This window comes from Prunus mume, linkage group LG2, assembly GCF_029339155.1.
Source record: "Prunus mume cultivar Tortuosa linkage group LG2, ASM2933915v1, whole genome shotgun sequence".
NCBI classification, from domain to species: Eukaryota; Viridiplantae; Streptophyta; class Magnoliopsida; order Rosales; family Rosaceae; genus Prunus; species Prunus mume.
This window is the reverse complement of record NC_142699.1, coordinates 37200441-37226314: the sequence shown is the minus strand read 5'-3', so window position 1 is coordinate 37226314 and position 25874 is coordinate 37200441. Positions and strand designations below refer to the sequence as shown.

The 25874-nt window shown below is 36.5% G+C and overlaps 4 protein-coding genes across 6 annotated transcripts; 3 read left to right on the top strand and 1 right to left on the bottom strand.

Moving 5' to 3' along the window:
• Window positions 1-1844: 1844 nt before the first annotated feature.
• Window positions 1845-5077, top strand: LOC103322863 (ARM repeat superfamily protein). The gene is made up of 2 exons (XM_008224809.3): window positions 1845-4157; window positions 4430-5077. Exons 1-2 carry the CDS (start codon window positions 2082-2084, stop codon window positions 4853-4855), a joined length of 2502 nt encoding a protein of 833 aa, XP_008223031.2. The 5' UTR covers window positions 1845-2081; the 3' UTR covers window positions 4856-5077.
• Window positions 5078-5406: 329 nt separating this feature from the next.
• Window positions 5407-13445, bottom strand: LOC103322864 (uncharacterized). 3 transcript variants are annotated; one of them, XM_089044989.1, is made up of 15 exons: window positions 13271-13445; window positions 13034-13103; window positions 12353-12434; window positions 11508-11611; window positions 10260-10386; window positions 9795-9889; window positions 8748-8871; window positions 8419-8499; window positions 8112-8210; window positions 7453-7611; window positions 7294-7354; window positions 7105-7178; window positions 6785-6829; window positions 6279-6455; window positions 5407-6183 (listed from the first exon to the last, which is right to left on the bottom strand). In XM_089044989.1, exons 2-15 carry the CDS (start codon window positions 13069-13071, stop codon window positions 5674-5676), a joined length of 1776 nt encoding a protein of 591 aa, XP_088901115.1. In that variant the 5' UTR covers window positions 13072-13103; window positions 13271-13445; the 3' UTR covers window positions 5407-5673. The 3 variants fall into 3 exon arrangements, with proteins under 3 accessions (XP_088901115.1, XP_008223032.2, XP_088901114.1); XM_008224810.2 differs by having other exon boundaries at window positions 13188-13444; XM_089044988.1 differs by lacking the exons at window positions 12353-12434; window positions 13034-13103; window positions 13271-13445 and adding an exon at window positions 12002-12020.
• Window positions 13446-17082: 3637 nt separating this feature from the next.
• Window positions 17083-22483, top strand: GS2 (glutamine synthetase 2). Its single transcript, XM_008224811.3, has 14 exons — window positions 17083-17450; window positions 18844-19113; window positions 19363-19402; window positions 19485-19588; window positions 19673-19721; window positions 19862-19968; window positions 20171-20258; window positions 20350-20478; window positions 20586-20660; window positions 20911-20964; window positions 21043-21080; window positions 21190-21349; window positions 21459-21519; window positions 22090-22483. The coding sequence occupies exons 2-14, from the start codon at window positions 18860-18862 to the stop codon at window positions 22227-22229; spliced, it is 1299 nt and encodes a 432-aa protein (XP_008223033.2). The 5' UTR covers window positions 17083-17450; window positions 18844-18859; the 3' UTR covers window positions 22230-22483.
• Window positions 22484-23145: 662 nt separating this feature from the next.
• On the top strand, window positions 23146-24389 carry LOC103322867 (AWPM-19-like family protein). The gene is made up of 4 exons (XM_008224812.3): window positions 23146-23372; window positions 23574-23793; window positions 23897-23942; window positions 24103-24389. Exons 1-4 carry the CDS (start codon window positions 23246-23248, stop codon window positions 24220-24222), a joined length of 513 nt encoding a protein of 170 aa, XP_008223034.1. The 5' UTR covers window positions 23146-23245; the 3' UTR covers window positions 24223-24389.
• Window positions 24390-25874: the final 1485 nt, after the last annotated feature.

Sequence of the window (25874 nt, the reverse complement as noted above, 5' to 3'; positions counted from 1 at the left end):
AAGCCGTGGAATTTGATCAGGTCGTGATCTTGCTTACGAGGGATTTGATCAACTTGTCTAAAATATGTTCTTCTCCGCGTGCAAAGCCAAATTATCATACTCTACCCACCTGCCTTCCTGCACCTACTACCATCGTTAAACCCACCTAAAACAATGGACTCATTCAACATCCAAAAGCATATTAAACCCACCTAAAATTGTAGGCTCCTTCAATGCCCAACTTTAAAATGTTGCTTCAAATAATCTTTTCATTCTTATTTCTCCGAAGCGATAGTCTAAACTACAAAGAGAGGGGGTTTCTCACACACATACACTACTAATGTGCTAAGGAGGTTTGAACTGATACCACTGTCTGCAAGTCAATGCTATTTTCCACTGCGCTAGACCCTATTGGCATTTCTCTGAAATTTTATAGCAAATGTCATGTGTACAAATGTTTTAGGCCTTGCAGGCAATTTGAGTGTGGGTTTATATGTTTAAAGACCAAGTATAACAGAATGTTATGAAAAAAGTTTGCGCGTATATTGATCTGTATTAAAGGAATCAAGTTGGACCCAATAAGCACAGGGAATTTCCTAATCACACAAGTTAAGTTAGAGCCAAAGCCAATACAGAGCTCAAATGCAACTTGCAAGCTAATTGCCTTGAAGCTACTGTCTTTAGTTGCATCTCAATACACTCTTTGATAGAGATTGGATGGAAAAATCGAAAAAATTAAAAATTAAAAAAATCTCATAATAATAATCGTGCACTCAAAAGAAATTGGAGAAGGCGAGGGACCCACTTGAGCCTTTAACTTGACACAAATGGACTCCTACTTATATTATCCGTTTCAGCAAGCTACAACCAACTAATTTGCCAAAACTGCACATTAAAGGAATTTTTTTAATAAGCCACACAAATAATAAAAAGAAGAACAAGTCAGAACTGTTTTTTTTTTAAAATAAATAAAAAAAGTCTAGAGAAAGAATATGCTTTATGTAATACTATATATATACAGGAATTATGCTGGCTTAAGCATGGATATGATTGAAAATGGATTTTAAAACAGACAGGACTCAAATTTTGGTTTATTAAATGTTATAATTAACAGTGGACAAGTGGTTTAATTTGATAACGTTATGTCCTTTAATTCAAATCAATCCATATCTTTGACATTGCAGATGATTAGTTGGCATAATGTAATTCCATTCGGATGTTGATCTAATAAGAGAGACTAGGAGGAAATTATGGATTAAGAACTACTTGTATATATAAAAGACAGAAGTCAATGTCTCTTAGGAATGACCAAAACACAATATCTCTATGGACAAGATAAAAAAGAAAAAGAAAAATAGAAGTCAATGTCTCGTCTCCAAGCAAATGTAAGTTAGGCTAGTTGGTTAAGACGGTGTGCCCTCCTTATTGCACATAAGTTCGAACCTCCTCCCATAAATTAAAGTAGTTTAGAATATACCCCTTGTCCAAAAACAAAACAGAAAAACAGAATCTCGTCTCCGAGCTACAATACATGGTAAAGTGGTAAAGTGGTAAAGTTGAGAGAAGAAAAACCAACCAATTTCTTCAGCAAGCACACACCCTTTCTTTCTTATTTGAAAAAAGTGAAAAAGTGAAAAGTAACATAAAAGACACTTTTGGTTATAGCAGAAAAAAAAGGTAGGCTTTTGTGCCTTTAGTTGATTTATCAAGAAACTAATGAATGGGCTTTGGAGGCAAGCAACATGCATTAAATCAAGACAGGAGGAGGAGGAGCAAATCAAATTCCAACAAAAAATAACGAACTTGAGAGGAAAATGAGGGGAACGAAAGCAATATGACGTTTACTCTTTCCTCTTCTTTTCCACAGAGCTAACGTGCTCCCCAAGCTCCTTTTCCTCCTAGTTTATAAGACCACCAACCCCACATTCTGTCAAAGACAACCACACAACTCCAAAAGCTGAGCCAATTGATTGAGACACAGTCATATTTCGTCTTCATCTGCTTCTGCAAACAGTCATATTTGATTGAGAGAGAGAGAGAGAGAGAGAGAGAGAGAGAGACATCTAGTTTCATTTCCAAGCTGCTGCTCTGAATCCAGTAACATGGTTCAGCCTAATAACTCAGCAGAAGGTGAAGGAAGCATTCATTTGCAGATTGATGAGCCCCCCAGGCTCAATGAAACCAGAAGTTTAGACAACACAATCTTTCAACCTCAGAGCAGTACTGAGAAAAGAGAGAGTAGCACTGCGACTTCTGTGGGTCCAACGACACCAGCAGTTCCTGCACCAGAAAAGAAGCTAACCCTTTTCGCTCTCCGGCTAGCTGTGCTCGAAAAAGCAGCAACCGGCCTTGGAACTCTGGGTTTCATCTGGGCAACAGTTGTCCTTCTAGGCGGTTTTGCCATCACCTTAGACCAAACAGACTTCTGGTTCATCACAATCATTTTGTTGATTGAGGGGACTAGGATATTCAGCAGAAGCCATGAACTTGAATGGCAACACCAAGCCACTTGGTCTATTGCTGATGCCGGGATCAACAGTTTTCGCGCATTGAAAATCAGCTCAAGCTTCATAATTGAGAACATAAAAGCAATTTTCAAGCCTATTCTTGCAGTTAGGAAGCAAAGTCAACGCAGCAGAGACTTTGCAAGGACTATTGATTCAATCACTTCCAGAAATTCTGATCTTCAAGGGAAGATAGTTCGGACTTGGACGAGCTCAGAAGTCCCTCTGCTACCATATGCTCAATGGATTTTTCGTGCGAGGCATATCAGTAAGATGCTCTATTGGCTCCAGCTTCTCTCAGCATCAGCTTGTGTTGCTCTCTCATTAATGAAGCTCATCAAGCGCAACTATGGTGAGATAGAAAAAGGAGACACTGACAAGAGAAATAGGGAGTCTGCTCTGAACATTTTCTATTCATTGGCCTTGGCAGAAGCTCTGTTGTTTCTGATGGAGAAAGCTTATAGTGAGTTTATGATAAGCTATTGTAATCTACTGGATGAGGTAAACAAGGAGTGTGATTTGGGGCCTTCAGGCGTAGTTTCAATTAAAAGGTTCTTCTATGATGCCTATTCAAGATGTGTCAATGGAAGCATTTTTGATGGCTTGAAGATGGATATGGTTACTTTCGCCATGGACTTATTGGCGTCAAATTCCTCAGATGAGCAGCTTATAGGAGCTAAAATTCTTCGCCAATTTGCAATGAATCAGCGGTATTCAGATGATACCTTACAGAAGATTGGTATAAATATATCAGTGATAGAAAGATTGGTTGAGATACTGAATTGGACAGATCAAGAAGAAGAGGAAATCCGACGATCAGCTGCAGAAATATTGTCGAAACTGGCTGGCAAAAAGCAGAACTCCATCCGAATAGCTGGAGTTCCTGGTGCGATGGAATCCATTTCATCTCTGCTCCAAACCTGCAGAAGCTCAAGTGGTGCATCTGATGAAATCAGTGAAAAGAGAATCATTTCTGACCATGCACACTATGGATTCTTGACATTCAATCATTTAGGATTGCTTATTCTGAAGAAACTTGCCCGTGACCACGACAACTGTGGAAAGATTGGAAGCACAAGGGGCCTCCTACCAAAAATCATCGATTTTACACATGCTGAAGAGAGGTTTCTGAAGGAAGAACATGGTACACTAGATGATCAGATAATGACACTGAAACGCTCCCTGCAATTGGTGAAGAGGCTTGCAAGCACAACAGGCAATACAGGAAAGAATCTAAGGAGAAATCTTTCGGAGATAGTTTTCACAATCAGCAATATCAGAGATATTCTGAGATATGGGGAGAAACAGCCAATGCTACAACAATTGGGCATTGAAATCTTAACCGGTCTAGCACTGGAAGAGGATGCAACTGAGAGAGTAGGTGGAACAGGTGGACTTCTTAAGGAGTTGTTCAACATTTTCCTTAACAAGGGAATGCTAGAGAATGATAAACAAGTAATAACTAAAGCTGGAGAAGCTCTAGCCATGCTGGCATTAGAGAGCAAGAATAACTGTCAGCGTATCTTAAAACTGGGGGTACTGGAAAGCCTTGTCCAAGCTCTAGAGGTTCGATTGGTTCGTGTGAATGCTGCTAGAATCCTAAGGAATTTGTGCACTTACAGTGGCTCAAACTGTTTCCACCAGCTAAAAGGGATAACGAATGCAACGCCTATAGTAAGTGCTTTCTTGCCACAATACCTACCTGCATTTTTATTCCTCACCAACTTATGTTATGTAGGAGTAATGTTTTCTTATCAGACACTCTGGTATATTACATTGTCAAGTCAACAATGTGAGACGATATAAATTGTGGGGCAAAGAGAAGATTTCCCATCATGTAGATTAGGAAGAGGCACTATAGACTATGTTTCTATTCATACTTCACCAAGATCATGATTATGGAAGACAACTCTTGATCATTTCTTATTCATTTGGCTCCCGTGCAGGTGCTCAAGGCAATCATGTCAGAAGAACACAAACTCCAGGAAGTAATGGTTGGACTAGCTGCACATGTTTTAGCATTCTTGTCTCCAGAAGAATCAAGCCTCATGTTTAAGAAAGCTGAAATTACCGAAGCAGAGGTAGCTAATGAGTTAGTCCATATTCTGAAGAAGTACAGGCATCCACCAATTAAAGTTCCAAGAATAAGGAGGTTTGCCATAGAGCTGGCAATTTGGATGATGGAAGACAAAACAACAAATGTTCAAATTTTCAAGGATTTCGGGATGGAGAAGGAGCTGGAGTTTGTGCTAGAGACCACTGCAGAGCTTGAAAGCTTCAACATTTTCTCTGGTGCTGTAGGAATGAGCAGGCACAGCACAACAATCCACTCACTGGTAGAGACTGCATTGAGGCTGCTAGCTGATGGGTAAAAACCAGGCAATATGGTTGATTTAACCCAAGTCAGCACTGCAACAATTCATTTCATAGGTGGAGATTAAAAAATCCTGTAAATGTGTTTGCCTTCAAGTTAATCAGTCCACACAAAATTAAATTCTTTTATAATTTTTTTTTTTTTTGGAGAAAGGTTCTTCTACTTTTAAGTTAATATTACAAATGTGATTATATTATACGAACAATTGACATTAAATTTCTAGGCCCCCTGTCACAATATTATAGCCTTTTTTTTTTTTTTTCTCCTTGCAAATTGTTAGCTCAAGACTGTCATTTACTTCTTGGATGAATAAAAGCATCTTTAATGAGACTTTTTCACAATCAAAATGCAAGTTGGAAAATTAAAACTGTAAGTCGAAACAAAAACATTGGGTAAGAGAAATTTGGACATTTCCAGGAGCATTCGAACTGAATCTCTGACAGAAAGAATCCAGGGAGAAAGAAATTTGGAATCTAATTCATCTCCTTGACCACCAAATAAACATAGGAATGTGATAGGATGATATTGAAAGATCATTTCCGACATCAATAACACGAACAGAAAATATATTCATCTGTGTTGTGAACACTGAACGTAGAGAATAGAGAATCTGCAACTGAAAAACCATCTTTCTTTTTTGCTACAACTAAAAATACAACTTCACAGCACTGGTTCTATTCTTTTCCTTTTTTCTTTGTTTTTTTGCATTTCCAGTCGAGCATTTTACAAAACATGAACCCTGACACTTTAGTTACAAGCCAATACATCATATTGTCTAAAGAAAGAAGCAAAAAATAGAAGGAAAGAAGAGTCATCTTATCGACTGTGGTTGTTTCTAAAGAAGTTAAAATCCCAACGACGAATCAAACCATCCATGACATTGCTTGCTGGGTTTTTTACAACCGTTACTGTGGCTGTTGTGTTAGCTGACATGTCAGAATCTGAGGTGCTTTGGATGCTTGCTGGTGGTGTATCACTTTGGGTAGATGGCCCGGAGCTTCCCAAATCCATTATGGATGGAGGAGTTTGCGATGCAGGTTCTGTAGATGGAACTTTCGTGCGAGTTTGATCCTCAGGTCTTGAATCATGGGCTTCAACTACTGAAGTGCAAGTAGATTCTGTTTTCGAAGACCCATGGTTCCCAACCGAAGTGGAAGTGGATTCTGTCTCCAACAGCTCTCGCTGCTCTGCAGGAGAGGCATCATCCAGCCGGTCATCCTTTTGGGACAACTTTGAACCAGGGGTATCCCCTGGTGGTTGCTCTTCTGCTTGTGGGTGTCTCATTTCTAAGTCTTTTAGTGACAAGATCACTGCTTCCATGAACATCTGAAAATTTGGACAAGTTAAACGTTAATGCAACAAATTCATCAGCCATTCAAACAAGTCCTGGATCTAGAATTCATCCCAATTATATGACTCACCCTTTCTTCCTCATCCACATCACTCGGAAAACCTGCCAGGTCGTCAAGTTGGTATTCTACATATTGATCATCGTCCATTGTGGTTGGAACATGGGGTTCACAAGGATGGCCGTTTGAGAATTCAAAGCTAATCATATCAGAAGATGATGGACAAAGATCATTATTGGCTTTTCCATCCTGTACCACCATGCATTGTCAAGACATATAATTCTGTTAGTTTTCTAGTAAATAGATTGAACCAGACAAGAAGACTTAGAACCATTCAGGCACCATTACACCAAAAAATTTGTGACCCACCGGGCTCATCATGTACCAATCGGTCACAACTCACAAGTTTCACCTATGGTGCCACATAGTTTTTTTATTATTTTAAATTATTAATTTGAGAAAATATTTCAGAAAACTGATCAAGCGATCAGGCATACACCACTTACCACTTCATGTTAATTACAAGGAAGAAAATTTGGGACTTTGGAAGCAATTTAACAAGAGAAAAGGCAAGGTACCTTGGATTCAGATTGGTCATCTTTAGATGAAATACCAGAAGGAACCTGAGACGAAATCAAATACCAAAAGAAAAAGAAAAATATTTAATATACATGGAGAACCCAAACTGCCAATTACCCTTTTAAATTTATGTGCGTGTGCGTGTGTCTGACAACAGGAGAGGGGAAGGGGGCAATCATTGTATCATACACTAAACATCCTTTAAAAGATTTTACGTTATTCCCACTCTTTAAAAGTGGTAAATGTCTGCAACCTCCTTTTATATTGTGTACCATTTTGACATTTGAGCAACTAAAATAAAATGCAACCAATAACTAACCTCTGTCCGACTCATGGGTCTTCTCGAACGGAGCTGTCTAATGGCATCCTGTTGGCTGCCGCTCGTTGCTGGTTCTGCAGGTAACAACAATCAATAGGAGATCGAGTAAGAAAGAGGTTGCCCAATAAAGATCCTGTCACAAATCAGCATTTGAGAAGTTAAAGAGACAATAAGGTACTTTAGTCATGCCTTTAGAAGCAGTTGAACGTCCATTATCATAATTAACTTCATGCACACTTCTCCAACTACCCTGCAGGTAAAGCAGTCAACATTCGAGAAGAGCTGTGAATGTAAAATCTAGCAATATACAATAGGGACTTACGGCCAGATGAATTGCAGTTATTTTACCTTACCAAAGCTATCGTGCAGAGAATCAAAAAAAGTTCCCCCAACCTCATCCTCTGGGGGTTGCAAAACATTGTGGAAAAAGATATTTATCGAATCAAAGTAGAATTGAGGTCGTGGAGAATTGTGATCTCCCTCAAATTTGATGATATTTTTGTCTCCCTGCAAAAGTTTACATCATATGACAAGCCAACATAACATTAGACACCTAGAGTTCCAGACAACAGACAGAAAAACTGAGAGAGATGCAACAGCCGTCATTCACATAAAGATATAAAGATATTCAGAAGCGAATGATGAAAATCAGAGGATAGTAGAAGCAGGAGGCATCTCGTTTTGATCAATTGGGAAGGGGGGAATCAAACTTGCAACTTCTTCCAACATTGGGAAAAGAAATACCACTAGACCATGCATATTGAATTGAAGAAGCAATTCATAAAATATATGGAGGAAATCATTAACCAACAAGCTCAATTTCAAAAGTGTGTAAAGAGTTTCCCCAGTATTTACTTACTAAACTCCTTAGACACCACCTAGAATTGAAAGTTTTTATTTGTTTCAATTCCATGCAAACATTGTATGAGAAGCAGCATTTGGCCATTAGATGCATGCCAGCATGTATATCATGTCAAAATTATTGTAACAGCGTCATGGATATTTACCATATAAGCCTCAAATATACGATCTGAATGATGGGGTTGTATAAAATCATCATCAATGGCATGGCCAAACAAAGATGGAACAAAGCAAGAGTTTGCCACCTACAAAATGAAAAAAAACAGAGATTATTGATCATTTTTCCAACATCAATTTCCTGCATCTGAAATTACTATAATAACCAGTGCAAAAATAGACACAGGGATGTCGCCAGAAACTTTCGCTGTATAAGATAAACTCCAATTGTGTGAAAAATCATAATGACGAGAAACAAAGAACATAAATTTGTGTTTTCTATTCCAATGTGTTTACCTTAATGGTGTTCAGATTCGTTATGTCAAATTTAGCCTTTTTCTGGATAGCTCTTCGCATGTATTGGATTGCAAACTTCACCTAAAATAAACAAAAAAAAATAAGTCACGACTGGGGTTCCTTGCAGTCAATTGGATAGCCTACTCAAAAGAAAAAAAAAACGAAGGTAGTCTCCAAAACTGAAAAAAAAGAACTTCATTGCTCAATATGGGCAAAAACTGATCACGAACATCAGAAAGGCTCTAATTTGTAGCAATTTATTCCCCAGTAAGCACCAAAAACACAGCTGCAATATCCCAAATAATCAGACATATTAGGACCCTACTTACAGTGAACTTTGGTAAACGGATTTTGTAGGTGTCCACCAGTTCCATCATCAAATCAACCAAATCAGAGAACGGACTGTCAAGAACCATTCCTGCTATTGAAGGATCCTCAGCTCCATACAAAAGACTGCCAAATATGTATATTGTTAATGGCAGATAAACATGGCCAAACAACCACAGGAGGCTAAGTAAATCAGCAAAGGAAAAGTTAGAGCGCTGCACAATAACAATATGGAATTCACATCTGCCATGGCCACGGATTTCTAAAGCGTACCAGATAGCAACTATATGCACACACCAAACAAAAGCATATGTCTGCTCGACAGATATATGGTCCAAAAGCTATGAACTAAATAAGCAGCTGATCACGTAAATAAATACATTAAGTACAGAATTGTTTATGAACAAAGCACAAGAATTGAACATTGTAATGAGCATATCTTAACTTCTTGATCCTCAAATAATAACTTACTCTCCACAGATCCAATTATTTGTGCCGACCATACATCTACTTTCTTATATTGTTCATATGTTAATACATTTTATCCACCATCATACATCTGCCTGCTTCCTTAGGTTTTGAGACAATGGTTGCATGTGGGCAAATACATAACAGCGAAACTTCTCAGAAACTCTGGGGAAGACACCAGACATATCATAAGATTTTAGATTTGCTAACTTATTGGGCCATACAGGAACTGAACACTTGAACCAAAAGCTGCAAAACCTATCTTGAATGGCTAGTTCTGAGTCCTATATTTGGTTTGCAACCAAGTGCAATAACAAAACTATGGCTGGTCTACCAAATTTTGTCTTAGAAAAGTAAATAAAAATTGGAGTTTAGTAAAGTAAACATCAGAGACTATGGGACTGCTAGAATAACATGAACCAATGACTCACGGATAACATAACAATTCCAAGTTACACTAAAAATAGAAAACTGATCTTTATTTGTTTTTTTAACCTTCAATGCAAGTAATGGAAAGATCTCCTCCGTCTGCATTCAAAATATGCAAACTTAACATAGAGTTATAAGTGAAGGAGCAAAACCTAGTAACAGCACCCATTGAACGGCCCCACAAGCCAATCAAAGAGACATTTCCATCTGCTCGCAGATAATCAACCACAGTCCTCAGGTCGTCCTTCTGAAAAACAGTTAAGAATGTCAGATGTCGGTTCTCATGATGCATAATAGTAACTACATGCATATAGGTGATCCAGTGCATCAGGAGCCGAAGGGAAAATGTCAAGTTTTTGTTGATAAAGAAGTTCAGGCATTTATCTTCATGTAGGTGGTTTTGATAAATCGAGAAAAACTTAGGAAATGCCTTCAATGGATGTATTGACTTGAATTTGGATAATCACCGGACCAATTATTAAAGATACAAATTAACATGATGGTACACGGAGTGTTTAAGTAAACAAGCTGGAGATAATGTGGATTGAACATAATACCACATTTGTAGTCTAGTCTTTATATAATGAATTTGTCTTCAATAGATACAGAGCACTTACTTCATTCCACCCTAACGTGACGTGCTCTCCTCCTGAGAGTCCGGATCCTGAGAAATCAAGTGTGAAAACTGTAATATTTGAAGGCAGCAAAATAATAGCTGCTTCACTGGCGTCAGCCCTGCACCCACTGTCAACAAAATATGCTGCAGTCAGTCAAGGTAAAAACTATGGAGGAAAAAAAAGGCATAAAACATCATTTAGATGAGCACAGGGACATAACTATCATATACATAAGTGATAACTAGCTATGAAGTATGAAGTGGCCATGGAAGTGTAAATTTTGGTTGATCATCTACTGGTCTGCAATAATATAGGTTGGAAAAGGATATGTGCAGCAAATATCTACCATGTAACTCTGACAGTATTTTTACAAATTTAACTGGCAGTACAAATGATCGAAGAATTAAGATTTAATTGCACATTCACACATGGGACATGTGCAACAAATATCAATAGGGCTATTTCCAGGGGACCTTCCAATGCTATAGCCTATCTATCTAAAGACAGCTAGCATTTCTCTTTTTGTATGTAAATACAATTATACAACCTTTTTTTTGCCCAGTTCAAATCCGGGTGTCGCCTGATCATCAAAAGAATCGAAATACCTTCTTCTGTTTTGATGATATAATTTGCCAAATTTTTTCCAGCAGAAGCAAGCGGAGGAAAAGTTTTTTTGATACTTGCTTGATTCTAAATAAAGAAAATGCCACAATTTTTTATTTTATTCTTCTACAGTAAATCATTCCAGGAATAAGATGGGGAGTGGACGTATTCTTTGAGACACTAATATAATATGACATTTTGAAACATTGAAAATTGCAAGACTGCCACAGTGATCACTAAGAATAGACATCATTCCCATACCTTAGGGTTTTTTTTAAAAAAAAATGAAACCAAAGGAAACAATGGCCTTCAGTAATTATTGAAATTATGATGCCCGCTACTTCATTATTGAGATACCATTAACAATCAAGGAACCCCACCTTCTCGGAGAAGACTTAAGGCCATTTTGATTTAGACTTTTTTTATTTTAGATGAATTAAGGCCATTTAAAAATTGATTCATTAATAGTTACCTAAATGAAATCCATTTCTGTAAATCACAAGGTAGACAATCTTATAGTTGACTACTCAATTTTAATTTAAAATCTCATTCTTCCAAGTTCTGAAATGTGAGAAAGACTGTAAACTCTGTATGAAATCCCCTTGCAACAAACATCATCAAGCATAATTTTTCAGTTATACTCACCTGTTTCCATGACAGTATATTACACAAGGCAAAGGCTTTTCTTCAGGACTAACAATGGGCATGTAATGACTGCACTTGAGGACATCACCCCGGCTGTTTTTTACCTGCAGGATTTTCAAAAGGATGACAACCACATGGAATCAAGTTATAAGCAGACATAAATTGAACATCACTCAGAAGATAATGTGCAAGATAAAAGTTTTCAAGACAAGCAAACACCAGAGTTGCATTGACTTAATTAAAGTAGGGTTTTAAATCACTTTCTCATTAATAGAAAGTTAAGACAAGCGTCTCTTACATGTTGCATTCCAAAGGAGAAAAAGAACAAGAACAAAATAATTAAAGAAATAAAAGGAACTACTTATACAAAAGATCATGGCTGTCTCAACAGCATTTCCCCATTTTTCAATGCTTCATGAACACTACATGGGATGCGCTTCTCGCAACGTAAAATAGGTGATAAGTTAGCTAGGGTTGACCAAAATTTGTCAGACCTGTATTTGACACACAGGCAGTTCTGTACCCCATGGTTGGGCCGGACAAAAAAATCTGCTTTGGCCATAAGTAGCAAAAGTTTAGCACTGCACTGCACCTTCCACCCAACCACACCTTGAACAACACTTTCTTCAATTTTACTCAACAAAAAAGTTATAAAAATAAAAATAAAATAAAATAAACTAAGCATATGTTCTGAATTAAGATTTCCAGAGTTGAACCCCACAATTGTACCAGCTTTTTCTGCACTATAGTGCATTTCCAGCAATGGGAAGAAAAGCTTATATATTCAGAAGGTAAAATAAAACACTAATCTACCTTTCCCAGACATACAAAATATGGAAGCTTACCTCCACATCTTTTCTTTGGTACCATTTCCCTTTCAGTATGAACTCTTCATCCAATAAATCATTTTTTGGGTCGTATTCAGCCCTGAAACCAAACATGGATAAACTCATAATCTCTTCAAATAATTAACAATTACTTAAGTTTATATCTCTAAAGGGAAAATAAATCATTTAAATTTCAACACTTTCGTATGGTATCAGGTTCGACAAATTAATTGCCCATAATTTAAAATTTAGACCAGAATAAACTGGGAAAGAGAAAAACTGAAATTAAAATGTCTTGCTTTCCCACATATGAGGAAGAAAAAGAAGTTTCAACTCCAGCTCTACCACTGAAAAAGCAATATTTTGCTCTGCTTAGTTTGAGAAGATACTAATCAAATCAACTATCAATCATATGCTTCATACTCTAATTCTTTATACTCAACAAAATTAAGGAAAAAAATTGGAAAAAAGCTGAATTCTACTTGAACGAATGGTTTAATTGGGCTTAGTAAAATAAAGGGTTTCATTTTCCTACAGACCCACATGGGAAAGTAACTAAGATTCAAAATTTCAGCTCCCAATTCATCTTTCTCACAGCATAAACAAAAACCCATCAAGAATTCAATCTCAAAAGCAAAAACAGAATCTCACACATAAAGAAAGAGCTAGAAAGTAAGAGAGGTTAAAGGGTATTGTTACCTGGGAGGCCGAATAATAAAGTTGACAAGCTGCTCCATAGATTCAAATTGATCTTCCTCTGAGCTGTAAGCTGTTCTTCAACAAATTTAACTTCTTTCAGCAGATACTCATACAATAAATAATATAAAATGATTAAATTACACAAAAGTAATACCAGAAAAAGAACTTGGTGGGTGATCACAAATTGCTCAGACCAATAAGAAACAAGAAGGAAGAAAAAGAAGAAGAAAGACCGGCCTATGCTGTTGGTGGTGGTAATATAAGGCTGGTGGTGCCTAGAATTTGTGTGTTGTTTCCTTGCAAACAAGAACAAAAGCTTGAGTATTTTATTATTTGCTTGCTTCTTCCGAGTCCCAACGCATGTCTCTCTCTTGCCTCTCTGGCTCTTCTTCCTTTTTTTCGCCCAACCTCTCTGGCTCTTCGCACGTGTTACGTGTATGCCTCCATTTCAGAGCTAGACCGGGCTCAGGTCGGGTTTACGGATCTGTATTCGGGCTGGGGTGCCAATATGTATAAAATGCATCAAAACTATACATGAATAGAAACCAATGGTACTTGGTTTTGTGTTGAGTTTTAATTTTAAGAATAAAATAATGAAATTTGTTATTGACATTTAAAAATAGTTATCTCATTTTCTTCTAGGGTAAGTGGTAATGGAAAGACATACATAAGGGTTATTTTTAATTATTAATAATAATTCTTAAAATAGTGCATATTGAATCAACACATTACGCTGATTGTATTTCTTAAATAATTCTTAAACTATAGTTTTACGCTGATTGTATAGATAAAAGCCACACTTAAATAATGTGATTTACTTGTACTAGAAATGTAATTAGAAATGTGTTGTTAATAAACACAATGTACATGAACCATTACTCTAATTTTGGATCTCATCCCATTTCATATCTTATTTAGCACAACACATGTCATCTTATCTTATAGGATAATATTTGAACAAATTGGGAATGTTTATGTGCTAGGGTGGTATGGCTTGGACCTCTAATTTCTATCCCAATGAAAGGAAATAGACAAATACAAACCTAGCGTATTGGAGAACATATTTGTGTATTTGTGAATGGCATATAGAAAAAGGGCCACACACACACAAAACAAAAAACAAAACAAAAAACAAAACAAAAAAAATCCAAGTTAGTGGGCTTCAAGGGCAGCCTCTCATTTGCATTAAAGGTTGAATAGATAAAGTAAAACAGGTTATGATAATGACCATGGACCTTTCATGGAAACTCATGATGTGAAGCAGCACCCACCTTACCAAATGGTGTTCCACTAGTATTATACCTGCAGTTGTGTCAACAACACAATAAGGATCATTCATTTCATTTGCCTTAAGCAATGGGCAACCAACCACACTAATTCCTAAAATGACATTTGTTCAAATTCACAAGAAATCTAATGACTTCATTCCTTCACCTCTCCCAAAAGAGGAAGCCTATACAGCAAATGAAGGCATGCCAATTTCATTAGGGATACAAATATTCTCATGTCCATGTTCAGACAAGAAGAAAGATTTGTGCTTTGTATTGGGTTCTCCCATTTTAAATAAATAAATAAATTGGAACACACAAATAAGTATAGAGTGAATAAGACACTCATTAGCTGAGCTTGACATATTGATTATTCTGGAAAATAAAAAATTTTGAAAATTAAATTCTTATAATAAAAGAAGATTAAGAAATGGGTTTTGTCTGTAATCATGCTGCATTGAAATGATGTCATGTACATAAACAATAAATCTTCTTGGTAGCCCATCAATTGACCTAGTTTGTTGGATTCTCGAACCTTGGGTTTGTCAAATCCTTAATTGGACTATGCAGATGAAGCTTTTGTATATAAAATGTGACGCCAGGTAAGTTGTTGAGAGGCTGAGGTTAGGTTAAGTCACTTGCTTCTTTTCAAAGACCTGCTGCCATTGGGTCATGGAGACTAACCAAATAATGTATCAGCCACCAAGAAGAGGATACAATTTAAGGTAAGAAGCCAACAAAGACAAGGGTCCAATTTTGCATCCTTTAATTATTATGAGCTTTAAGTTAACCAACCATAGAGGTGGATAACAACAGCAGCCAGGTGTACCCTTTGTATTCATGAGACTTGTAGTTTTTCTTTATTTTTTTTAACAAGGTGATCATACTGCATTGTGTGGTTCATTTGGAACTAGATCTGCCATTGGACATTTTGGTATACTAAATTTACACATAATATGGAAGAATTTGGGCCTAGACCTAGACTATAGTGATTTTCCAAAATGTTTTTCTTATAATGAGGAATTTTGATTTTATCATGTATATTATTTTTTAATATAAATTGTGGGAGCGATTTTCGTCTCAAAAGAATATTCGTCTGAAGATCCCTTCTTCCTATTCACTTCTCTTTCTCCCTACAAAACAATATGGAGTGAAAAAATCACACACCTGAGGATGTTGGCTAAAGGCCCTCTGATGCCTAAATTAGGTCAAGTGTTTGAAGGAAAAACAATAGCTAACAAAGGGTACGGAGATTTCTCTAGGATGGGAATCGGGTGGCTGGAGCCATGTGTGTGAGAGAGAGATAAAGAGTACGGCGAATAGGGTTTGTGAGAGAGGATTTCTGCAGAGTTTCAGACATAAATTTAGATGTACCTTAACTGGTGTAACCATGTCTTTATAGGAGTCTCGGAGGCTAGGGTTTCTGAAGAATAATTCCACATATGGAAAGGAATTTTTCTTCCCAAATTTGATTAAAAACCCCAATTAGGATAAGAATCAAATTCCTAAATTGATTGGCTTAATTATTTGACCTAAGATCCGTAGATATTTTGCTTCCACATAAGTACTATTGGGAAATGAGAAATTCAAACATAGGACCTCGAATGCATTAGTAAATGCTCTTGCCACTTGAACTACAAGCCCCTTACAATTTTAGCATGTTATTTAATTTGAACAATAACCTTGAACATTCTCACATCATAGCAATGCTAGCTTTTATCATATTTGCATTTTGGGGTTTTTTTGGGGGGGGGGGGCAAAGTTAGGAGATCATACTTGTGGGAAATGTCACCCGTAATAATTTTTTTATGTGACAATTTATAATTGGCTTGGCGCACAGATAGTGATGTCCTCATTTCACACAAGTTTCTACAAAGTTAAACATACTTCATGGAAGAAAAGAAGCACAATATAAAACAGAACAAAGTCCACATAAAGGATTGCAATGAAAATGCCATGAACAAAGCCCAATATCCACAACCATTTGAGCTAAAACTTTAGTTAAATTGCCGATACCCGATTAGTGTAGTGGCAAGGAACTTTGTCTCCATCCAGATAGTCCTGAATTCAAGGCTTGACATTGTAAAGTGCGTGTGAGTTTGCACCCCCTCCCCTCCAGTCCCTAACTATTGGCAAAAAAGACTTCAGTTAAACTATTAGGAGCCCCCATATTCTGAACTGTTCTCTACTCTTAAAATATGCTGTACAAAAATTATAGAGCATTTGAGAGATGCAGGTGCTTAGTTTAGAGATTCTGCACACAAAGCTTAGCTGGAGAGCATGTGAAAATCTGAGCCAGCGAATAGTAAATGAGCTGTTCAAATGACATTTGAAATGTGCCTCTGGAATCTCTCTATACGTAAGACACCATATCTTGTGGTCCCAAAAGTACAATATAATGTCCTTTTCTCCACAAAGCATTCGTTGCACATAATTACATCTTACTATTAATGTCTATATTTATCAAACATGCATCTTACAACTCAATTATCGTTCCATGCAATGAAAAGTACAAAAATTAAATACGAGTTTAGCATCTATTTTCATCGAAGATTGTCAAGTTGTACCTTCTTCACACAATTTTAAAATGTTTCTTTTGAAGCAAGACCCCAAGATCACTTTCTTCGAACCATCATAGTCTAAAGTAATATCTTTTTGTGTTTTGACAGAATCTTGACAGAAGAGAGGAGAGCAGATTAGTAAGAAAAGAAAAAAAGAAAAGAAGAAATTCAAGCCATGACTTTCTTGTTCTATATTACCTTGACTAAGCATTAAAACCATAGTTTATTTCCTTACATGTATGCACTCATAAATTTCACATATATATATTCTCTTTCTTTGTACTAAGTTGGGGGAGAAAGAAGGAAAGACACAGAAATTTTATAAACCTTATATTACTAATCCAAGCTTCTCTTGGAGCTTCTAAAGGGACCAAAAACTATTTTCCTCCACACATCCACACCCCTATCTGCTAAGGAAAGGCCAACAAATCTTTTGCCCATCACCCACTATTTTATATAAAAACCCCACACCAAATTCCTCATCTACTCTCTCTCTCCCTCTCTCTCCCCTCTCACTCAGCTCTGAGCAGTTCCAGCAGAACCCAGTTTCAGCTTTGCTGTTTCCATCCATTTTGCAGCAGTGATCAGGTAAGTTTTTCTCTTTTGTGCCAACTTCATCATCCATAGTATCTTTTGCTTGTATGAGGGAACAATGGGGAAGTATAAAGTAGTGAACTTTTTAATTAATGGGTGATGGGTTAGTCAAGCGTTCAGTCAAAAGTACAATGCCTGACGTAATTGATGATTTGATCAACCTCTTGCCTGAATCTGACACAGCGGTGCGAAATTTGGACAGATGGGTAGATTGATATATAGTATATTTTCTTTCTCTGTTTTGTTTGTTCTTTTCTCCTGTAGTTCCTGAATCTTTTTAAAAATACCAAGTGGTGAGCTGAGTATTTTTTTCCTTAATATCTTATTAGATTATTTTCCTTCTTTTGCTGAAATTGTTGAGTTGGAGTGGAGGGAACCAACCTCCCATTTTAGAGAAAGAAAAAGAGTTGAGGGCCTTTTCGTCATTTAGTACAAGTGCCCCTAAGTTTCTCAAGAAGAAATGGGCCACATGACACGAGTCATGGTTGGACAATATAACCACACTCTACTTGCCCATCCAATTATTAATTAACAATGTCAACTCCAAAGTAAAGTGTGGCAATTGTTCCTCCGAGAAAGGTCATGTTCGAGTCTTAATATCTTTGTAGTATGTGTGAGTTTAATATACTATTACTCCTCCAATAAGAAATGTCTTCAAAATAAAATAAAAGAACAATGTCAACTGTGCCTTATTTTTTCTTGCAATAATTCCTTCCCACTTCTCCTAAACAATATCAAAGTTGACTTCTTCAACTTTTCCATTTTGTTTTTGTTACATTTAAAACCAAAAGGTCCAAAACAAACTGATCCATATACCATTGAATCAAGTGGATATGATATCCCAAATTGATATGGATATTAAATATGCATTTGATTAAACCATGACTCATTCAACCAAAAGAGAGAAAAAAAATTCCCTCAAGATGTTAATCATGCTAAAAACAATTGGTTGGTAATTTAGAAAGAATAGGTCATATATTCATACCAAAAAACAAATAAAGGAGAGATCAGGCGGTTGATTCAATGAATTTCATAGTTAAATTGTACAATAACTAGAAAACACTTGGCCTTGTTATAAGAGGCAGGGTTTGAAGTTGAACCCAACCAGTTGCTTGCTTTAAAGATCTGGGACATTGCATCCTAGAAGAAGATAAAGTGATGTGCCATCTGTAACTGCGGTTATAGTAAATGCAGTTTGATTAGGTATGAAGTGATTGTAAGTGCCAATATTGAATATCATGAAGATTTATCATTTGATTCTTGTTGCAGAAACACATGAAACTTTAGTGTTTTCTTAGTTTGAGCTATTTAAATCTTGATGTTAAGATGCCTTGATGCATTTTCTTAGAACTTAAAATCCTTGCTGATGTCTTAACCTATTTTTCAGTGAGGAGTAGGCCAAAATGGCACAGATTTTGGCACCCACTTCACAATGGCAGATGAGAATTACAAAGAGCTCAACCACTGCTAGTCCTATGACAGCAAAGATGTGGAGTTCTCTATTGTTGAAACAGAACAAGAGAGGACCAACCAAGAGCTCTGCTAAGTTTCGAGTGCTTGCCGTGAAGTCTGAAGATTATACCATAAACAGGCTGGAGGGTTTACTGAATTTGGACCTTACTCCATTTACTGACAGAATTATTGCTGAGTACATTTGGTATGTCTCTTCTTCCCTGTTAACATCTGAAATTCATAATGCACGTTAGCACTTGCAAACTAACCACAACCGAAAGCGATTATGATTAAATTATTAGGTTTTGGTTTGAAAGTTGGCTTATTTAGGCAGTCATTTTGTTTAATCTTTGATATCGTGGCAGGTGATAGCTTATAAGTGACACTTTTGCCATTAATTTCCCATTCAGTTCACCTCCAAAACATATTTTGATGTAATACTATTTTGAAACAGGATTGGCGGTTCAGGGGTTGATGTCCGTAGCAAGTCAAGGGTGTGATAAATTTCCATGGACTTTTAAATTTTAACTTTGACGTTTGATTATTCTCATGCATATATTCGTTTAAAAATTTCAGACAATATCAAAGCCTGTTGAACATCCGTCTGAGCTTCCCAAGTGGAACTATGATGGATCAAGTACCGGGCAAGCACCGGGTGAAGACAGTGAAGTAATCTTATAGTAAGATCTTGAGAAACAAATTACACTTATGGTTGTATCTCTTCATTGTTAAACCATGAAATTGATGTAACTTCTATTTTCCAGCCCTCAAGCAATCTTTAAGGACCCTTTCCGTGGTGGCAACAATATATTGGTAGGCATCATACAAGTTCTGACAATTACAAAAATATTGCAATATAATCAGAAAATTTTGTATATAAATATTAGTACCATATTGTCCAGTGAAACTAAACACATAAACTTAATTGACATCATCCTATGTGCTTCATAAAGGTGATTTGTGATGCATACACACCACAAGGCGAGCCTATCCCAACAAACAAACGCGCTAGGGCTGCTGAGATTTTTGCGAACCAGAAGGTTATAGATGAAGTTCCATGGTAATTTCTCCTTCAATAATTTAGTCTTAGTTTTATTGTGTGTGCCTGCGTGTCTGCTCGGTGATTTGAACTAATTTTTTATTTATCTCTTTTGTATTAGTATATGTTTATGTATATCTTTTGTATTTTGTACCTATTACATTATCTACGATTTACATATTTGGATTCAGAGAATCCTGCTAATCTTGACTATTCTTCTCAGGTATGGGATAGAGCAAGAGTACACATTACTTCAAACCGATGTGAAATGGCCTTTGGGTTGGCCAGTTGGAGGCTATCCTGGTCCTCAGGTTGTTATTCTGTTTGCAACTAGTCATTGATAGATTGTCTTATAAAATCATTCACCTTGAGTAAGTACTGAGAAATAATGCATTTCTGTAGGGTCCCTATTACTGTGGTGCTGGTGCAGACAAGTCATTTGGCCGTGACATTTCAGATGCTCATTACAAGGCTTGCCTGTATGCTGGAATTAACATCAGTGGGACCAATGGGGAGGTTATGCCTGGCCAGGTTTTCCTCTCCCCCTTCTCTATCTTGTCCTGCTTTTGGTTCTGGATTCAAGTATTGTAGTTACCTTGCTTCATCCGTCATTAACAATTATTGGTTTTATCATGCAGTGGGAGTATCAAGTTGGTCCTAGTGTGGGAATTGAAGCTGGAGATCATATATGGGCTTCAAGATACATTCTTGAGGTAACTTATCCCAATCTATTCTAGGACATGTAAAGACTATAAAATTCACTTCAATGACGAAGGAAAACAATGGCTACCAATTATCTCAACCAGATTTGTTTGGTACCAGCAGTGCACATCTTGTAATTCCCACTGGAATTTCTTTATACTCATCCCTAAACTCGGTGGCAGTTTTGTATCGTTCAACTGGTGTTGGTGTGTTGGTGCTCATATGATTTACTAAAATATTGTTTTTCCCCTACCCTGACAGAGAATCACTGAACAAGCTGGTGTTGTTCTCACTCTTGATCCAAAACCAATAGAGGTAATATAGTTTTTACCATATACCAATATTTTCAGTGTATATGTGTAGATGACTGAACCTGTCTATTTTGCATGACAGGGTGACTGGAATGGTGCAGGATGCCACACCAATTACAGGTATTTATTTAGACAATATAATATTTTGATGAAATGGGACATATATGTATATAGTTGGGTAGTATGCTACAACTGTTAGGAAAATATTGAATAATCATTGCTTTCACAGTACAAAGAGCATGAGGGAAGAAGGTGGCTTTGAAGTTATTAAGAAGGCAATTTTGAATCTGTCGCTTCGCCACACTGATCATATTAGTGCCTATGGAGAAGGAAATGAGAGACGGTTGACAGGAAAGCATGAAACAGCCAGCATTAACACCTTTTCTTGGGTATGCCCTAAAAAATTGCTAGCTGTTTTTATTGAATTTTTATTTAAAGAGCAAGAATTGTTTTGCCATTATAATTTGTTATTAATTTCTCATTAACTTGAACTTGTAGGGAGTGGCTAATCGTGGTTGCTCAATCCGTGTTGGTCGTGAAACTGAGAAGCAAGGAAAAGGTACCACTACCACTTTCAGCATTATTATCTTAGCCTTTTTCCAAGACTGATGAAATGTGCTCCTTTCTTTTTATGCTTCCAAGATGGCCTGTTGGCTGTTATACTTATGATTTTCCAAAGGGGAGGAAAACAGTTTCCAACTTTTTTACCAAGGTCACAGCATATATTATGCTTAAGTACATAATACTTAAACCAAACATATTGAAAATATGCATGACTCTTTTTATTTTTTTGATACAAGCGATATTCTACTTTAATCTAATCTAAACTACGGGGAAGGGGGATTCGAACTCGGGTGCAGAGTGGAAAGCACATCCGCTCTAGCCAACTTAGCTAAGCCCATGTATGCAAAAATATGCATGACTCATAAAAAGACTATCAGCGTTTAGATGTTAAAAACGAAAGTATCCTTGAAAATGTTGTGATGTGTCCAGTGAGGAACTTCGATATTTCTTGGAAACCTGTTTCTAGTATTTCAAGCTATATTGTTACGAGCATTTGCTTTCTGATAAGTCATTCTATTAACAGTCTGCATCACTGAATCTTTTGATTTTGTTTTGCTCGTGGTAGGTTATCTGGAGGATCGGCGCCCAGCTTCAAACATGGACCCTTACATTGTGACCTCACTGCTGGCAGAAACTACATTATTGTGGGAGCCAACACTTGAGGCTGAAGCTCTTGCCGCTCAAAAGCTTGCATTGAATGTCTGAAACCAATCCGTTGAAGATAATCCACTGGGGCTCAAAACGCAGTCAATTGGGACAAAGCAGCCTAGTGTGTGAAGCATTTTCCCTCACCTTTTAAATCCTTTTGAGAAAGATCCTTTGTAAATAAAGGTCCCATGTGAGTGATTGTTCATGGCATGTTCAACTTTGTAGAATGTTTTCATTGCATCGAAGAAATCGTGTAGATCAGAGAGCCTTAATTAAATCATTTGACAGGTGATTGGATATTTCACTTAGCATATGAACTCTGTTAATTTAACTGTCCACTACATTACATGGGGTGTTTCATTGACTGTTCACATCCTGCACAATTTGATCTTGTTTTTGTATAACAAATCAAAACCTGGACTATCCGATCATAATGAATCAGACCAGCTGTTGTTGACATGACGCTTGCTTGCGTTGCCTACCGGTTGCAATTTTTTGTTCTTGATAATATATACTTTTAGGATCGGTTATAAGACAAGGTATTGGAAGCTAAAGAAAATTCCTTTCCTCTCTGTTGATTGTTTTGTACAGTTAGAGCAGCCTCTAGCTAGGCCTCTAAAATAACTGAAACCTGAAACTGAAGGCATGAAGATTGAGGCAAGAATAATGTATATGATACTCCTGCCAGCCAAAAAAGCATGAAAACATAGAAAAAGGAAAACTTTATTCTTCATAATTTTTTGTGTGCTTGGCAGGCAAAACTTTATTCCACAAAAGAGCTGCCGTGCAGAACTGATAATAAGCAAAGAAGCCATTTATCTGATTTATTATGAACTTCTCTAAATAAATAAATAAAAACCAACAAAGGATTCTTTGCCCCTTCCATGAGGCAATCCCAATAATGATGGAAAAGAATATAAGCCGTTTCTTTGAATTAAAGGCACTCATTTTTATCTTAAACTATTTGTATATACTATATAGCTCTCTCCGATCCTGCACCTGCACCTCTACAACAATTGTAGCAGCATTCAATTTCCTCTTGCTGTCTCCAAACTTCAAACTTCCAAGGCCCCATGACTTCTGGAGGGCCAAAATCAGCAGCATCCATTCTCTTGATCGTTAACCTTGTTCTGTATTTTGTTGTGATTGTGATTGCTTCTTGGGCTGTCAACCATGGCATCCAAAGGTCTCGTGATACAGGTAATTAAACATCGATTATATAATGCAACTAAACTTATGCAGACGTGGATTAGGCCAGTTGGCTAAGGTTTAGGGCAGTAAGTCGGCCCCTTTGCACAAAAGTTCGAATCCGCCTGTTCGTTTAGAGTAGTTTGGACTATCACTTGTATAAAAAAATAATGCAACTAAACTTATGATCATTTTTACTTTGCACACATGCAGCTTCTGTTTTAACAATTCCAGCGCGAATATTTCCAATCTACTTCCCATTTGGGAACATGGCAACTGGTTTCTTTGTGATTTTCTCCCTCCTTGCTGGTGTTGTTGGCTTTGCCACCTCACTTACTGGACTTCACAACGTTGTCCAATGGGACAGACCCAACTTGCACACAGCTGCTGCCTCTTCACTTGGAACTTTCTCCCTCACTCTTCTCGCCATGGGGTCTCTGCCTCTCTTTTTCCCCTACTATTTTACTTTCTGGATCTCCATTTTTCTTTAAATGTGTTCATATATATAAACTTGTTCTCCACTGTTTCTGTTTCAGATTGGCTTGTAAAGAAATTCAACTTGGTTGGACCGATTCGAACTTGGTAAGCTGATGCTCTTATTGTATAATTTCCTTTTTCTTTTCTTTATTGAACTTGGTTGGACAGATTTGAACATTATTAATGGATTGTGAGAGGAGCATTACACGTCGTAAGACACATTATTATGTTGTACATGACTAATCATGATGTTGTGTATGCACAGCGTACTTTGGAGACCATAACAATAATAGTGAGTGCAACGCAGTTGTTTTCTACTTGTGCCATCCATGCTGGGGTTGAAGATGTTATAGTTCGAGAAAGGGGCCGCACTGGAAGATTTTAATCTCTGCCATGTTCATCTTCTACACTTCATATGTTGATGTATTATTGTTGAATCCATTACAACACAGTTTGTATTCTGAGTGCTGTTTCTATTTCTACATTTTTTTTCCAATTGTTTGTTTTGTGCGAGATTTTTAAGATATGTGACACTTTCTTCCCTCTTTCTAATCTACTACTTGAATTCAACATACCATCTTCCTAAGCCTACTACACACTTAATTTGCTTAAAATAAATCGTGTCGTGTTGTGATACCTGTTACTTAATGGATCGTTGTATTTGAGTTGAGCTAATTTTCACGTAATGCATTGTCAAATTTACTTACAATTTTCTCACATTTAAAAAAAAAAAAAAAAAAAAAAAGGTTATTCGGCTTTAGAAGTTGGTGTTTAAACTAATAGTTTGTCATGATAATTGTGGCATAGAGTGTTATGTCATGTAATCAACTAATATAGATGAGAACGAAGAAGAACATTGAAGAGGTTGTGAGGTTCTCCTTTTAGTAAATATTCTGGAAGAACTTTGAATTTATTGAATAATTTGTGCGTTTACAACCAAAACCTCATACAACATGAATAGGAAACATGGTCTCCTACAATATTAAACTGTAAGGTCATTTGTATGCAGTGGTTTCACTAAAACACCCATGTTGTCCACTATGTTTAAATAGTGTTTGGATTTTTTTATAAATACCATAAAATTTAACCCACCATTTATAATTTTTTAAGGAATAATGTTGGGCTATATTTTTACCGTCTTCAGTGGTGTAGGGCTAAATTATAGGCCCCTCAATATTTTATTAGTTTTTAGTATATTCTTTAAATATATTGGATAATTTAATTAAAGTACTATTTTAGACCCTATTTAAATTTATTTTAGAAGATAAAAATATTTTCAGATACGATAGGATTAATTTAAAAACAACCCACCCAAGAAACTAAAACATTAATTTAAAAACAACAACAATACTTTAATTTAAAAACAATAACTAGCCCACCTAAGAGAATAATAAAATAAGATATAAACCCCCCCAAGAAGTGTGCCTTATTTGACCTAGTATTGAGCCCTTTTGGCCCTGATTGGATTTGGCCCAGTGGCATAGCACGTATAGCCATTTACCGGAGATGTTTAGGTGTGAAAGAGCCAAATGAGGATTTAGCCCTTTCTTGGAGACCTCTTAGCTCTTTGTGTCTTCTAAGACCATCTCCAACCATGTTGGGGCTAAACTCAAATTTTCACCCTCCAAAATACAACTATTCATGTATTTTCATGACTCAAAATTTTTTTTCCTTCAACCTTGTAGACTCATAATTTGATTCCGCAACTTTATTAAATTGTTTAAGAATGATTAACTCCTAAATTTTGTTCCTTGTTAATTTTTCTTGACATTATTTTTGTTTCAACCCTCGTGATTTAATTTTCTAAACATTTTAACCTAAAAAAAATAAAATTCCAAAACATAATTGAATTTCACTTAAAAAATAAAAATAAGTACAATACCATTACTTGCGGAATAATTCGAACTCTTCATTGAATTATGTAAGTGTGTTTAAATTATCTAAGTATTTTTAAATAAAGCGACAATCATTAAATAATTTGTTTAAAGATGAAAAGTTTGCTTAAAATTAAGTTCATGACATTATTGCCATTACAAA